The sequence below is a fragment of the Corythoichthys intestinalis genome, chromosome 2 (assembly GCF_030265065.1).
Source record: "Corythoichthys intestinalis isolate RoL2023-P3 chromosome 2, ASM3026506v1, whole genome shotgun sequence".
Taxonomy (NCBI): domain Eukaryota; kingdom Metazoa; phylum Chordata; class Actinopteri; order Syngnathiformes; family Syngnathidae; genus Corythoichthys; species Corythoichthys intestinalis.
This window is the reverse complement of record NC_080396.1, coordinates 56,411,826-56,427,887: the sequence shown is the minus strand read 5'-3', so window position 1 is coordinate 56,427,887 and position 16,062 is coordinate 56,411,826. Positions and strand designations below refer to the sequence as shown.

General features: G+C 38.0%; 1 protein-coding gene across 1 annotated transcript in view; it reads left to right on the top strand.

The window, feature by feature from the left end:
- LOC130904922 (nucleolar protein 4-like) overlaps positions 1-16,062 on the top strand; it is an 89,827-nt gene that overhangs the window by 13,937 nt on the left and 59,828 nt on the right. The window contains exon 2 of the mRNA XM_057818038.1: positions 14,388-14,541. Within this exon, the coding sequence (XP_057674021.1) occupies positions 14,424-14,541 (118 nt within the window). The 5' untranslated portion in view covers positions 14,388-14,423. The remainder of the gene's footprint in view (positions 1-14,387; positions 14,542-16,062) is intronic.

Here is a 16,062-nt window from a genome sequence, read left to right as displayed (position 1 = left end):
ACGATGAAGCGACAAACTTGGGCCAGTGTGTGTGTCTGTTTGACACCAAACAGTGTTTTATGGAGGCTCCACTGTTGATTCAAGCGCCTTTGCCTGCCACTCCTTGATGTTCAAGTCAATCATTAGCAGAAACCTGTAAGCACAGAGAACACATTTGAGGATGGAAAGTCCCCCAAAAGTTGCATGCTTTTTAGGCCTTAATGATATTGGAAAAAACTATTGTTGCGATTTTTTGGGGGTTTGCGATATATTGCGGTATTATATTGCGATATTAAAAACAATTTATATATACTGTATATATTTTTTTCAAGACATTTTCACAAGATTACTTAAATAGCTGTTTGGAAACACTTTGGATGATTCACCATCACCACAGTGTACAGTGATCCCTTGTTTTTCGCGGTTAATGGGGACCAGAACCCGCCGGGATAAGTGAAAAACCGCAAAGTAGCGCACCCCCCCCAATTTTATTTTATTTTTTTTGTGCTCAATGTATTTATTCAGATTTAGCAGTGGAAAGAGATACATATAAGACATGCTTTTTTCTCACTTTTCCCCCCAAAGTGATTTAAAAAATGGATATAAATAAATGGTTTTTAGGCTCTTCAAATATCATAATTATGATAAGTTTTAAACATAACTGTCCAACCAAATCATTTTTGAACAAGAATAAAGTACTGTAGCAGATAAATGTTTGGCTTCATGAAATGCTTCTGTTTATCTACTTTAGCTGTGACCGTTGGAGTGACATGTAGAAATTTCAAACTCCTCATGATCACTTCTGGCATTTATATGTCTCCAACGCCCCCCCCCCCCCCCCCCCCCACACACACACACACACATTCATTCCAGCGCGGCTTCCTTGCAGAAACAGTTTAACAAGTTAAACGATGATTGACAGATGCCCGTGTGAAGTCTGCTTCTTTGGCCAGATCAAAGCCATCGTTAACTTTAATAAGCGAGCACCGCAGTGACTGAGAGGAACAAAGGGCTGGGAGAGGGAAGGTCTGAGGCTGTGCGCAGACCAGAAAGCAAGGCGTATGTGGATTAAAAAAAATAAGAACTATCGAACGTGCTTGCGATGAGACTATTGTGCACACGCACATCGCGATGGCGATGTGTAAACGATATATCGTTCAGCCTTAATGCTTTTATTGTAGCTCCGCAACTTGGACCATAACAAACGTAACAACACACTTCCTGTGTGTGTCCGTCAACTATATCTGTCCGACGGGAAACTCAAACCCAAATAACAATAGTTCCTATTGTTACTGTCGTGTTGACAGCGATGAGCTCTCACGGATTTCCGACTTAAACGTTCTCACTTTCATTTTACTGTATCAATCCATGGAAGAAACATTTATTCAACATGATGAAACGAGCAAGTTATACAGCAGCCTTTAAAAGAAAAGTCACATCTGTTTTGTTTTCTCCTAGATTCTGGTAAGTTGGAGAAGTTTTCAAATCATATTATTACCGTAAATATTGTCAGTTTATGGTAATGTTTTGAACTACCAATGTGCTATGCTTATGCTGTGTTTCACCAGTCAGTGAAATGACATTTTTGTATCTGTACACGAGCTCTGTTTACTTGTATTCTTCTATTTATTGGTGCTAAAATTAGGGTGCGCGTTATAAACAGGTACAATAATTTCCCCTAGATTTTACAAGTAAATTTGAGGTGCGCCTTATATTCGGGAAATTACAGTATTTTATTATGTGTCTTTATTATTTGTTTTAATTTATTGCAATTTGTTCTAATTATTTTTAATAATTACTAGGGTTATATATATTTTTTTATTGCTCGCAAAATATGTCCAGGTAACACTAATACTACAAGTGGATGTCAAATCGTGGCCGCAAAATAACATAAAAATATTTGGCTCCTGGGTCTGAGACCCCTCCCGCTTCTGTTTGAATGTAATAAAAACATTTAAGGAAAAGCCCGTCAATAATTTGTGCAAGGTTATACAGTACGTACTGTAAGTTTCAGACTATAAGACACTATTTTTTCCCCTGCTTTGAACCCTGTGGGTTATACGCATGGGTGCAAGCGGGCCGGAACGGTCGTGTATGCCGTTCCGGTAAAAGTTTTGGGGCCTGAACGATGCGGAACGGTGCTTTGATCCTGCAAATATGATGGCAACTGTCAAATTTCCATGTTAAAAAACCTGCCAGGCATCTACAAGAAGAAATGAAACAAACTCCTAATGTCAGATTTACATACACAAGTTTTGACAACAAGCCTAATAAAGTGCTTTTGTAGTGTAATCTGTTTCAACCGATAAAAATTATTTATTTATTCCACGGAGTCTACCGAGCGGCTTCATTGTATCTGACTCTGACGTGTCACGTCGATGTGCTCAGTTGTCCGTTCAATTGGCTGACAGACTGACATGTGATCAGCATGGATAGATAGCTCTGACTGGTTCAAATACACATGTTTTCTGGAACAACAAACAAAAAAGAAAAAAAGGACAAACCAGACAGGTTGTAGTGACAGGTAATGAACAACTTGAATTAATGCGATTAAAAAAAGACAGTGCAACGGAAAATCAGATATTTAAAAGAAAGAGAGTTCAGGCTTAGTTTGTTTTATTTCACTTTATTTTGTTTGCTCTAATAGGGAGGTTGAGAACATCTTCCATGCTAATGTGCACATTTGGATTTATTTTTGTTCATTTATGTTGGGTTACTTATTTATTTTCGTATAATTCGTAAAAAATTGCATTTTTGCATTACTTTTAAAATATATTTCAATGTGCATAATATAAGAGTCATTTATACTTATTTATGTTAAATTATAAAAATGTAAGTAACAAACATAAAAAAAAAAACTGTTAACATTTACATTATTTTCAGTTTTAATGTACATCCTATGTTCTTAAGTTATGTTGTAAAGTATTAAAAACTGAGGTTTTGCATTTAGATGTGAGGAAATGAGGGGAAATTAAATTTTTTGTTAGCTTTTCACTTCATGGGGGAGTTGTGTCGTGTCGTTTCCTGTTTTATTTTAAAGGCTTCACCCTCCTTGTGTCTGTGCACTTGCCCTTCCTTTTGTCACCTAATCACCTATTGTTTCCACCTGTTCTCCATTACCTCGTGTGTATATGGCGGAAAACACTCAGGTGATTTGATGTTCCGCTCTGAGACCCCCAGTTTGGCCAAATTTCAAAATTGTCCAATATGCATGTGTGATACATCATTGGAAAGCTTAAAATCTCACTTTTCTAGGGGAAGAAAATTTTTGAACAGGAGGGCACTTTAAAAAAAAAAAAAAAATTAAACAGCAAAACCTTATCTGGAGGTGATAGCACGCGAGAGCTGAATTACAGACGCCACGACTTTAACGAGATATTATCGCGTACTTACCTTGTTTCGATCCAAAAACTCCATGTAGCATGTATCACTGAGTGTCAATGCACAGCTGTGAATGGCCACAGCTGGATTTTTTGGGGATTTTATGGGTGAAACATTGTAATATAACAAGGGTCGCGATGCAGAAATCGCAGACATCAAGGAGTGGTGGAGATGTTGTTTTTCATATATTTACCCTCTTAAAGGTTTTTTTTTTTCAATTTTTCTTTGTTTGGGTCGATTATTTATAATCTGACATATCGGAGAAAATGCGAAAGTAACCAAAAAATGTAATTAGGCGATAGTTATATCCGTAACTTTTTTACAGGCACCATTTTTTTCATTGTGACGTCATTTGTTTAAAAGTTTAATTAGAATATGCGAGTGAATCATTTTTCAAAGTCGTTTTTTTTTTCTTTCTTTTTTTTTTTTTTAAACAAAATATTAGACATCAATTAATGATTCTAAGCTAAAAATGACAGACATAAATATAATTAATTAACTTCGTTTTATGGCCAGATTGAAACAAAAGCGGTTGCGCGACGTCTGTAAATTGGGGTTTTCAGGGTAAAACGGACAAATTAAAAATAGTTTGGGGGCTTAATGTGCCATGAATCTGCTATGGCAGCATATAGACATATTGTTCTATCAAACACAACAGTTGTTTTGACTTAAAATACAGCAGCTTTTTTAAAAGAGTAGTGCAAGAGCAGAAACTGCTTTTTCAGTCTTGTCTGTGTTTTCCGCCATATATTGCCTTAGTTTCCCTTGTCTTGTGCAGAAGTGTCTTTCTTCTCAGGTCAGTCACATCAGCGTCTTGCCATAGCTATCATAGTTATCCTGTATATTGTTTGAACCTTTTGATCCTAGTTATCTTGACTTTTTCCAACATTTAAGCATTTTATGTTTTTGTCTTTCCTCCCTTTTGGAGTGCTTTGTGTTTGAACTTTTTTATCCTAATTGTTCTGACTCATTCCTCCGTTGAAGTGCTTTATGTTTGTACTTTTCCTCATTCCCGCATGCCAGCGGAAGAACTTTAGTTTTCATTAATAAACTTTATTGTCTGTACTTCGCAACTGAGACCGTCTTGTCACCACAGCCTGACTTAGCTGTTATTTTGCACATCATTGAAAAAAATACAATTTTGAATGAAAATTAGTTTGTCATATATGCCTTGTTACGTGCAGTAGCCTCATGCATGTGTAAAACCTGTTTTGTTTTGTGTTATTGGTATAACTGGGCCAAAAGTAGCTTTCTTTGTAATTCGCTGATATTGGGAGGTTTGACACCCCCCTCAAAATAAATAAATAAAATAGTACTTCTGGCTCCGCAACAACTTTTATGTAAGGAGTTCCGGCAAGAAATTCTAGCCACTTTTACCCCTGCTTATACGTATTCCAGTGCAACTTTATAATGGACTTTTACTGGCTAATGAGCAGCATGTCTTTTCAGTGCTCCAGACTAACATTTTTTACCTGAGTCGGACTTATTCCCACCGTTGGCCTCCTTTGAAACAGAGCCGGTGGGTTTGTTGGAAAGAAAGTAACCACTTATTGTTCTTTTGCGCCCTTGTTCGCAAGTGCTGTCAAATTTTTCCGCCACCCCAATTATTACACGCTCCACACATCGCCCACCTTCTTTTTCTTCTGTTGTATTTTACCTTGCAAACCAGCTTGTTATATTATTGCCAACTAGTGGATTTAACTGTGAAGGAGTTGGTCAGCAAAAAAAGAAAAAAAAAACCCGCAATGTTACTGGTCATACGACGAAGTATTCGGGTCAAATGAAGAAAAAATAGGACTACAAGATTAATGTCGTACTATTGCTACGAGAAAAAAAGTTTTATTACGTCGGGGTATGTATGTAATACGCTACGCACTTTACATACATGTACAGTGGGGCAAATAAGTATTTATTCAATCACTAATTGTGCAAGTTCTCCCACTTGAAAACATGAGAGCGGCCTGTAATTGTCAACATGGGTAAACCTCAACCATGAGGGACAGAATGTGGGGGGAAAAAAACAGAAAATCACATTGTTTGATTTTTAAAGAATTTATTTGCAAATCATGGTGGAAAATAAGTATTTGGTCAATACCAAAAGATCATCTCAATACTTTGTTATGTACCCTTTTTTGGCAATAACAGTGGCCAAACGTTTTCTGTAACTTTTCACAAGCTTTTCACACACTGTTGCTGGTATTTTGGCCCATTCCTCCATGCAGATCTCCTCCAGAGCAGTGATGTTTTGAGGCTGTCGTTGGGCAACACGGACTTTCAACTCCCTCCACAGATTTTCTACGGAGTTGAGATCTGGAGATTGGCTAAGCCACTCCAGGACCTTGAAATGCTTCTTACGAAGCCACTCCTTTGTTGCCCTGGCTGTGTGTTTGGGATCATTGTCATGCTGAAAGACCCAGCCACGTTTCATCTTCAATACCCTTGCTGATGGAAGGAGATTTTCACTCAAAATCTCTCGATACATGGCCCCATTCGTTCTTTCCTTTACACAGATCAGTCGTCCTGGTCCCTTTGCAGAAAAACAGCCCCAAAGCATGATGTTTCCACCCCCATGCTACACAGTGGGTATGGTGTTCTTCGGATGCAATTCAGTATTCTTTCTCCTCCAAACATGAGAACCTATGTTTCTACCAAAAAGTTCTATTTTGGTTTCATCTGACCATAACACATTATTCCAGTCCTCTTCTGGATCAATCACATGCTCTCTAGAGAACCGCAGACAGGCCTGGACGTGTACTTTCTTCAGCAGGGGGACACGTCTGGCAGTGCAGGATTTGAGTCCCTGGGGGCGCATTGTGTTACTGATAGTAGCCTTTGTTACTCTGGTCCCAGCTCTCTGTAGGTCATTCGCTAGGTCCCCCCGTGTGGTTCTGGGATTTTTGCTCACCGTTCTTGTTATCATTTTGATGCCACGGGGTGAGATCGTGCATGGAGCCCCAGATCGAGGGAGATTATCAGTGGTCTTGCATGTCTTCCATTTTCTAATATTTGCTCCGACAGTTGATTTCTTTACACCAAGCATTTCACTTATTGCAGATTCAGTCTTCCCAGCCTGGTGCAGGTCTACAATTTTGTCTCTGGTGTCCTTCGACAGCTCTTTGGTCTTGGCCATAATGGAGTTTGGAGTGTGACTGACTGAGATTGTGGACAGGTGTCCTATATACCGATAATGAGTTAAAACAGGTGCCATAAATACAGGTAACGAGTGGAGCCTCGTTAGACCTCGTTAGAAGAAGTTAGACCTCTTTGACAGCCAGAAATCTTGCTGTTTGTAGGTGACCAAATACCCCTTCTTCCACTCTAATTTGGAAATAAGTTCTTTAAAAATCAAGCAATGTGATTTTCTTTTTTTTTTCCACATTCTGTCCGTCATGGTTGAGGTTTACCCATGTTGACAATTACAGGCCTCTCTAATCTTTTCAAGTAGGAGAAATTGCACAATTGGTGGTTGACTGAATACTTATTTGCCTCACTGTACGTCAGCTGGGAGCTATGACGAAGCATTAGTAAAAATCCTTCTACTGATTATAATTTGATGTAGATTACCCAAAATATTAAGGATTTCCTCATTTGTAAAACTAATTCTGAAACACAAGATGCTTTCAATATTGTTGATTTTAACGGAGGCGACAACGTGCTACATAAAGTACGTAGCTGCCTATACAGCTGCATTATCCCTGCGTAATAATACGACTTTCATTCTCATACTATTAATTCGACATTTATTCTCGTAGTTATAGTTCGACTTTTTAAAAGAGGTATTTATAAATTATTTTGGGGGACCTAATACTCTGTCGTATTGGTTGCGCATGTGCGAGTAGATGAAAAAAAATACTCATACTGGTTTGAAAATGGGACATTTGGTCGTAGTCTGGAGCCCTGCTTTTGGTGTAAAGGTCGCGTAATACAATGTGGACATTGGGAAACTGCGGTTTATATAAAGTCAAGTGGGGTTTATACATAGTATGAATAATTACTGTTTACTAGACTGCTGAGCTATAGAATGCTTAGTTATACCTCCTTACGTAGGGATGGAGCACCAAAAATGCATTTTGTCATAAAAAACATTTTGTTTTTTTTTAAAATTCCATTTCATTACTTGTATGTCATACAGTATAAATTAATGAATTAAATGAAGTGTAAATGTGTCGGTCAGAGCAGTTGACACGTTTCGACGAAATGACTACAAAGCTGCTTATAATTATTAGTGTTGCACCGATACCATTTTTTGGCCCCGATACCAATACCTGGCTGTGCAGTATCGGCCGATACCGATACCATACCGATACCACCCCGTTTATATATATATATATATATATATATATTAGGGCTGTCAAAATTATCGCGTTAACGGGCGTTAATTAATTTTTTAAATTAATATAAAAATATAAAATATATATATAAAATATTTGACGCAATTAACGCACTAGGCCCGCTCAGACAGATTTAAATGTCAGTACAGTGAAAGGCCAACTTGTTAATTGTGTTTTATGGAGTTTTTCCGCCCTCTGCTGGCGCTTGGGTGTGACTTGCATATGTTATGTGGCGTAATGTCGCCCTCTGCTGGCGATTCAGTGCAGCTGATTATTTGGGTTTCGGCGCGCTTTTCTGACGTGATTATATGTCGACGCGAACTCACACTAATAGACAGCGCTATTCAGACCAGCTAACGTCCGCATCCAGTATTCAGTGGCAGTTCTCATAGCCCCATCACACTGTTTGTGTCTAATACATGCATCGCTTGTGAGTTATATTCCTCCTTTGTTTGTATTCATGAGCATTAGATAGTTATTGATGATGTGTATTTGAATTTGTTCACATATGGTGAAATGCAGTTACATTGTTAGACGCTTGTGAGCTAATTGGCTAGTGCTACTGCTCAAATGGACACGTGTGTGTACATTTTATGTTATTTTGTGATTTATGCAAGTTATTGACACATTGCCTTGTTATTTTCAGTTTTACAAAAATACAAGAAACGTGCTCCTGTCAAAAAGAGATGACTTCAGTAAAGCCCATGCAACTTTGCCACACCGTCTGATTTGTTTTTGGAACTTATGTTCGCTATCTGTCAATTTGTGTACTCACACACATTGAGGACAGAATAGGGCTACTAGTTTATTTTTTGATTGAAAATTTTACAAATTTTATTAAAACGAAAACATTAAGAGGCGTTTTAATATAACATTTCTATACCTTGTACTAATATTCATCTATTAAGAACTACAAGTCTTTCTATCCATGGATCACTTTAACAGAATGTTAATAATGTTAATGCCATCTTGTTGATTTATAGTTATAATAAACAAATACAGTCCTTATGTACCGTATGTTGAATGTATATATCCATCTTGTCTTATCTTTCCATTCCAACAATAATTTACAGAAAAATATGGCATATTTTATAGATGGTTTGAATTGCGATTAATTGTGATTAATTACGCTTAATTAATTTTTAAGCTGGAATTAACTCGATTAAAAATTTTAATCGTTTGACAGCCCTAATATATATATATATATATATATATATATATATATATATATATATATATATATATATATATATATATATATATATATATACTGAATATATATATATATATATAAGGGCTGTCAAACGATTAAAATTTTTAATCGAGTTAATGACAGCCCTTATATATATATATATATATATATATATATTATATATATATATATATATATATTCAGTATATATATATATATATATATATATATATATATATATATATATATATATATATATATATATATATATTAGGGCTGTCAAACGATTAAAATTTTTAATCGAGTTAATTCCAGCTTAAAAATTAATTAATCGTAATTAATCGCAATTAATCGCAATTCAAACCATCTATAAAATATGCCATATTTTTCTGTAAATTATATATATATTCTGTAAAATAAATTGTTGGAATGGAAAGATAAGACACAAGATGGATATATACATTCAACATACGGTACATAAGGACTGTAGTGGGCATTTCACTCTACTGTCATTTAAATCTGTCTATGCTGTCCTCACTCCGAAGCGTCTTTTTTTTCCAAAGCTAGACAGCTAGTGAACGACGCCTTAATAATCAGACTTCTTCCTTTTTCATCTGATTTATTAATAAAATGGCCTCAAACCATTGTCCTCTTTAGACCGTCGTAAAACTACAAAAAAAGTACACAAGCATTGCATTAGCAACAACGTTAGCTTTGCACGCTATACAGGTTCACTAAACATAAACAAAAAGCGTCTCATACAAAAAATATAACATTTCGCTTACTAACATAATATGTACATTATTTACAACAACCATACTTACGGACAAATCTTGTCCAAGGATCATATAAGCACAACATTACAACGTAGGCGTCAGCCCGAGACGTCGTGCAGCCATATTGAACTGGCAAGAAGACAATAAACCATGTAGCAAAGCGACCACAAGAGTTCGCTGTTAGACAGCACAAAAAGCCTTGCTGTAAAACTTACCAAAAGGCAGAATACTGTCTGAGCGGGACATGTGTGTTAATTGCATCAAATATTTTAACGTGATTAACTAAAAAATTAATTACCGCGCATTAACACGATAATATATATATATATATGTATATATATAATTTTTTTTTTTTTTTTTTTTTTTTCTCCCCCAAAGAACTACATAATTGGATGTGAAATCATTGCTATCAAGGCTTTGTCAGGCTGTTGCTTACCTTTGCAAAATAGGAAAAGGATTTGTACAAAGTATAATACTAGCCCAACAGTAAGAAAGTAAAAATAAGTTCATAATAATAAACTCTGAATGAACTGAGTAAACTTTTTTAAACCTCTCAAAGGCCAAACAGTGCAACTTTCATGAAATTATTGTCACATTCTGCTGCTGGTTAGATTGTGTTTTGTTGCTGGGCTGTTAGTGGGGGCGTTCCTGACGTCGCACCTGAATCCAATACAGGCTCATCAACGCAGCATTTAAGCACGGGTGAGCTCAGAGAAGGCTGCCGAGAAATCTGCTTTGCTGACTGCCATTTGACATCTCGCACTATAGTCTCGCTACATTTGCTTGTTACGCCCCTGCATTGTTTTTTTTCTGTTAGTGTGCTGCACTCGTTTGTAACCTCTACTCTGTGCAGGTATTTGAGTGTTTATATTTGGACTTTTTGGCTCGCTGCCTATCGTCTTAGGTAACCTTCGAGTTTGTAGTATTGAGCTCCGTCGACCTGCTGTCACGGACTCCTTTTGTTATTTCTACTATCCCGTGATTGCGTGTTATTTTTTTGTTTGCACTCATTAAACCCTTGTACGTATCCCCCGCTTGTTGTCCGCTTCGAGGTCCAACCTTGTTTCCACATTTGCGGACGCTAACAATTATAAGTAATAATAATTGACCACAGCATCCCGTCTCTCTATTAGCCTCCTTTTTTCGGGAGGGGAGGGGGGTCCCTTATTTCTATTTCTGAAAGGTGGCAAACCTACTTTGGAAACAGTTCCCAAATTACTGCAGCATTTCTTTAAGTAAAAGACAAAGTAAAGTTGACGTAGTGAATTGACCAGAGATTGTTGCACCGGTCCAGCGCCCTTCCATAGCAGTCCTGCTTTTGCAGACTCAAACTCGTTGTGTTCGTTCACGCTTCGTCTTCAAATGTTTTATCATGTTCGAGGTATTGAAACTGGCCGATTTAACTCCACATCTCGAAACTTTCAGGCCGCAAATCTTGAATGCAGCTATTGATTTTAATTGACGGGATTTCTATTTTGAAATATTTCCCGATCGCTATGTCGGCGCCGCCAAGCGGCCTTGTCATTGGTCAGGAATGGCTATTGGCCCGTTCTCATTGGTCTGGAGCAGGCCAATAGCGATAGCTGCTTGGTGTTCACGTGTCATCACACAACACGGAGACAGAGTGTAGTGAGCGCCAGGAGGAAAAAAAAAAAGGCTGCGGTCAAATGTTATAATAATGGACCAGTAAATGGTATTGGCGCCGTCTTTGTTGGTACTCGCCGATACCGATACCACCATTTCGGGCCGGATCGGCGCCCCCTGCCGATACTAGTATCGGTATCGGTGCATCTTTAATAATTATGTTTACAAATTTGAAGTTTACTTGATATTTTTCATGGATTTCAATCACATTCACAAGTCTCAATAAAAGTACAATACAACGTCTCCAGGATTTCCAGGCAGCTTGGAATTTTGCTGAATCAAACGTATTGGGTTATGTACATTGGGTGTGTCCGAAGAGGTTTTGCGTGGATGAAGAGTGCACATGTACAGGCACATAAGAAAAGGGACAAGAATATGACCCAATAGCAAATAGCACTGAATCATCTTTGTTGTAATAGCGGGTTGCTAAGGCAACATGGCAACACCATGACAAAGGAGGTTGTGTGTGTGTGTGTGTGTGGATGTGTGTATAGGGGAGATAGGAGGCCTGGATGCTTAAGAATTGTCAGGATGAGAGGATGCAGGCATGGGGGAAGGGGAAGGGAGGTAAAAAGGGGGGTGGGGCGGGTTAGGAGCAGTGATTTTGATGCCAGCTTTAGGGTCCACCAGCTCTCCACCATAGTATAACAAAGAGACATCCACATTTCCCCACAATATCAAAATCTTTAGTATTTGGTTATCACCCATCACCATGATTGATTTTACTCATTGTACTGTATAAGTGGATCAAATAGCAATATCAATGTTTTATTGTTGCCTGGACTACAGTATCAATTCAATCCACTGTTGATATCATGCTGTATTGTCTTGTTATCACTCAAGTTATTGTAAATTGGTCAAACATTGATGTCATGGTAAATTTATTACTGCGATATTGTGTTTTATTTTGATTTGGAATCTCTATAAATTGAATCTTTATTGATATGCTGTTTTATACAGTATTGGAGCCTTTCACACAACAGAACTGAAACAGGCAGGTGTGTACCGTATATATTTTGATGTCTCTTATAATTGTATACGGTGCTATCAATAGAACTAGATGAAATATTGTGAGGTACTACACTATTACATCTTGCACTGCAATATTTATATCCATTGATTGTATAGGAATATGTATGATAATAATATGGTTTATGATACTGTATATAACTGGATTAAATATCAATATTGTGATGTGTGGTTTATGCTTGCATTTTTGCAATTTTGACTCAACCATATCAGACTTTGATATCATACTGCTATTCAATCATTGTTACTGTAAGGTAAAGTTAGCAATAACATTACGCGAGCATGTTTTGGGGTATTTTGTCCTGCCTTAGTGGGGACTTTGTGTTGAGTAGATGAGGCAAAGACAAAGATCTTTCCGTTTGTCCACAAGCTAACTTGATTAGCTTAGCAGTGCCATCCGGCTGCTGTGCGGCTTTAGACAAACATGCACACAATCATGCTGTAGAATACCCTTCAATGCACACAGTGTGTGTGCGTATGATTGAATGTGTGCACTCAGAGGCTGAGCCCTCCCTTTAATTGCTGTGGAGAGCAAATTGATGCAAACTTGGGGGCAGTTTACATGGCGACTCTGCAACACGAAGACGCAATGATTGTGTTGCAGAGTGGCTTCGCGTGCATATGGTGTCGGCAAAGACGAAAAATTCTGAATCCTGCCTCCAAAGTGGAAGAATTCGATTGCGAGAGATTGAGGGGGGCTTGCTTCGCATGCATATCAAAGGCTCCCGCGGCGCGACACCGCACCGATAACGTCAGCACTCGTACACGTCACATTGGGCGTGCGCAGCGGTGCTACTAAACATTAAAACAGCAAATATGGCGGAATGTCGGCTTTGGTTTACTGTTTTAATGATATTTTTAAATTAAATGGCACGAATACTATATCGTTTTCACCTTGGTTAATTGTCTGAAATGCACCTTGAAAACCTTTTGTGGGACAATTGCTGCCCAGCATAAGACAAAAGCCCTAATTTGAATTTTAATGACACTATGATAGTACTATTCAGCTGGGTAAAGGAAAGGTTCCAAGACTCACTATTGCTCTAATGCGATTTTTGTGCATATGCTATTCTCCTCAGTGTAACTACAAGTAGTCCCCGGGTTACGACTTACCCGACTTACGTGATTTCAACTTTACGACGCCAGAGTCTCGTCCGCCATTTTGTCTTTAGTCGGTTAAAAAAAAAAAAAGTACATATAATGTTGACCTTTGTTTCGTGATGCATGCTTTTATTTAGGGGAGGAAGCGCAGAGCAGGTAGTTCTTCCGCTCGCGAATAAGAGCAAATGTACACACGAAGAAGAGAGCACGCGCAGTGGAGAGACGAGTGAGAGAGAGTATAGTTTACAGCTGCAAGCCTGCACGCACATTTGTTACTTGTGAAGCATCCACAGATGACAAAGCCTGTATATAACACCTTTGATACTGTTTATTGTGCGTTTTCAATTGTGATCGAATACCTAGGGGTGAGTTTATGTGATTGTTTGATGATATGCGGACGCGAACTGATACATGCTAATCGTTTGTGTGGATTGTTATTGCTGTATTGGCAGCTAGTTATGCACCCAAATATGAATTGCTGTTATTGAAGATGAAACTGATTTAATTTCATTTTTATTTTAGTTTCATTCCGCATGTGTTGATATCATGAGCAGCTGAATCAAGACAGCAAACCACACGGACATCTGACATTGTCGTTTCGGAGCTTAGCTCGCTGTCTAGCAAGGACTTAGCTCCAACGTATTGGCGAGGACAGTCCAATGATGTATAATACATGTGTTTGAATAGTTATTTTGAGATTTAGGTGTACTTAAAGGGCTAATTCCGATTTACGTGCAAATTTAGGTTACGTCGCCAACGTAGGAGCGGAACTCATTCGTAACCCGAGGACTACCTGTATACTATAAATATAAAAATTATAAAATAACTAAAGTAAGTAAAAAGCAGATTCCCATGATGCAGCAAGGATTCTAGAGATTGTCAAGTAGGTTCGACAATGTGCATTTGTTGTTTTTACTCAGTGGTACCACTTGCTCTTTGTGTGCATCCACCTAGGATGAAGCATCAGTGAACGGTGAGGACGAGGCCGACATGAGCGAGCCCTCGTGGCTGGCAGCCGACCCGGGAGCAACGTCGCAGCTGAGCCTTGTGGGCAGAGCAGAGACCATGCGACACAGTCCAAACATCGCTGGCAACAGGGAGGATGATGGTAAGAGTCAAATTCCCATCTTTTTATTATTGTTTTTTTAACTACTTCATTCTTTAGAAAAATGTGCAGTTAATTCTGGCCTTAAAAAGTCAGCCACCTAAATGGGAGCAACACATATCAAATCAGAAAGTTGACAGTGATCGAATTCAAGAGCTTTTGTTCTATCAGTGTTGATAATAGCGGGAGCTGTAATATTCTGAGTATTATCTGACTTGTGATGCATGGACATCCCAATCTAGTAGTATTTGAAACAATCGCTGAATTAAATTTTCCTGTCATGTACTAGACGGAGGAAACAGTTGCGTATCGCAGACACAGGATTTTATTGATGTTGACAGGCAAAGAAAACAATCAGGTCAAGCGATAATGGCTAGTTGGCATGCAAACATATGCTGAATCGCTGACGACCTGACACCGAATGCTATATTTTCATGCCTTATGTACTGTTCTCAGTTGTTCTTTGTAACATATTAAAGAGTACAGAGTCTTTGCGATGGAAGCTTTGTGATGCATGAGTTTAATGCAATATCCTGGTTAGGGATGGGAATAGATAGGATTTTTATGATTCCGATTCCATTATCGATATTGCTTAATGATTTGTTTCTTTATCGATTCTCTGATCGATTCTAATTTGGGGAAAAAGAAGAACAAACGTTTTGATTGGCATCGAGTTTAATCAGAAGTCACAACCTTACAAACTCACAACGAGGTCAAAAGAGGCCCAAAGCCTCAATATTGCAATAAGTGGCAAATGCACAAGAATGTGTAACATTTTACTGAAACTTTTTTCTAATAGAAATAAAAAAAATATGAAAATGAATGAATGAATGAATGAATATTGGCATATAGGTTGTTGTTCTGCCGTTGGCAATATGTGTTAAAGCAGGGGTCCCCAAACTTTTTCCTGTGAGGGCCACATAACTTTTAACTGATGAGGGGCCGGGGTCAGTTTGAACAGAACACAGAAAAAGTGTGACGATTGCAGGAGTGCCGAAATGTAAAAAATTATTGCTTTTCAGAAAGCCGCAATCAAATAACCCTTTCTGGATTCTTTACAGAACAAAAGTAAATAAAATAAAAATAATAATATTATATTATAATAATAAATAACAATAACACTGTTAATCAAATAGATAATAACCCAATAACCCTCTCTGAGTTCTTCACAGAAAAAGGCCAGAAAATAAATAACACTATGCAGAAAAAAAAAAATTAAAAATGCTCTCTAGTATTGTTCAGGGGCCGGACCAAATGTATCCGTATCCGGCCCGCGGGCCGTAGTTTGGGGAGCCCTGTTAAAGTGTATTATTTACCAGTATATTGAAATGCATTAGTTTTTATGGCGCTTTCATGCTCAAGTGGGGGCGCCCTTGCGCTTCCTCACGCGAAGAAGAACGCGTTCATGTGAAGAAGAGCGCGCTTATATGCCAAGAAGAAATGCCGCATCCAAGCGAGTGAGCGAGTTAGTGAGAGAGGGGAAACACTGCTACGAGCCTACGTTCTTTTTTAATGTTTGTAAAA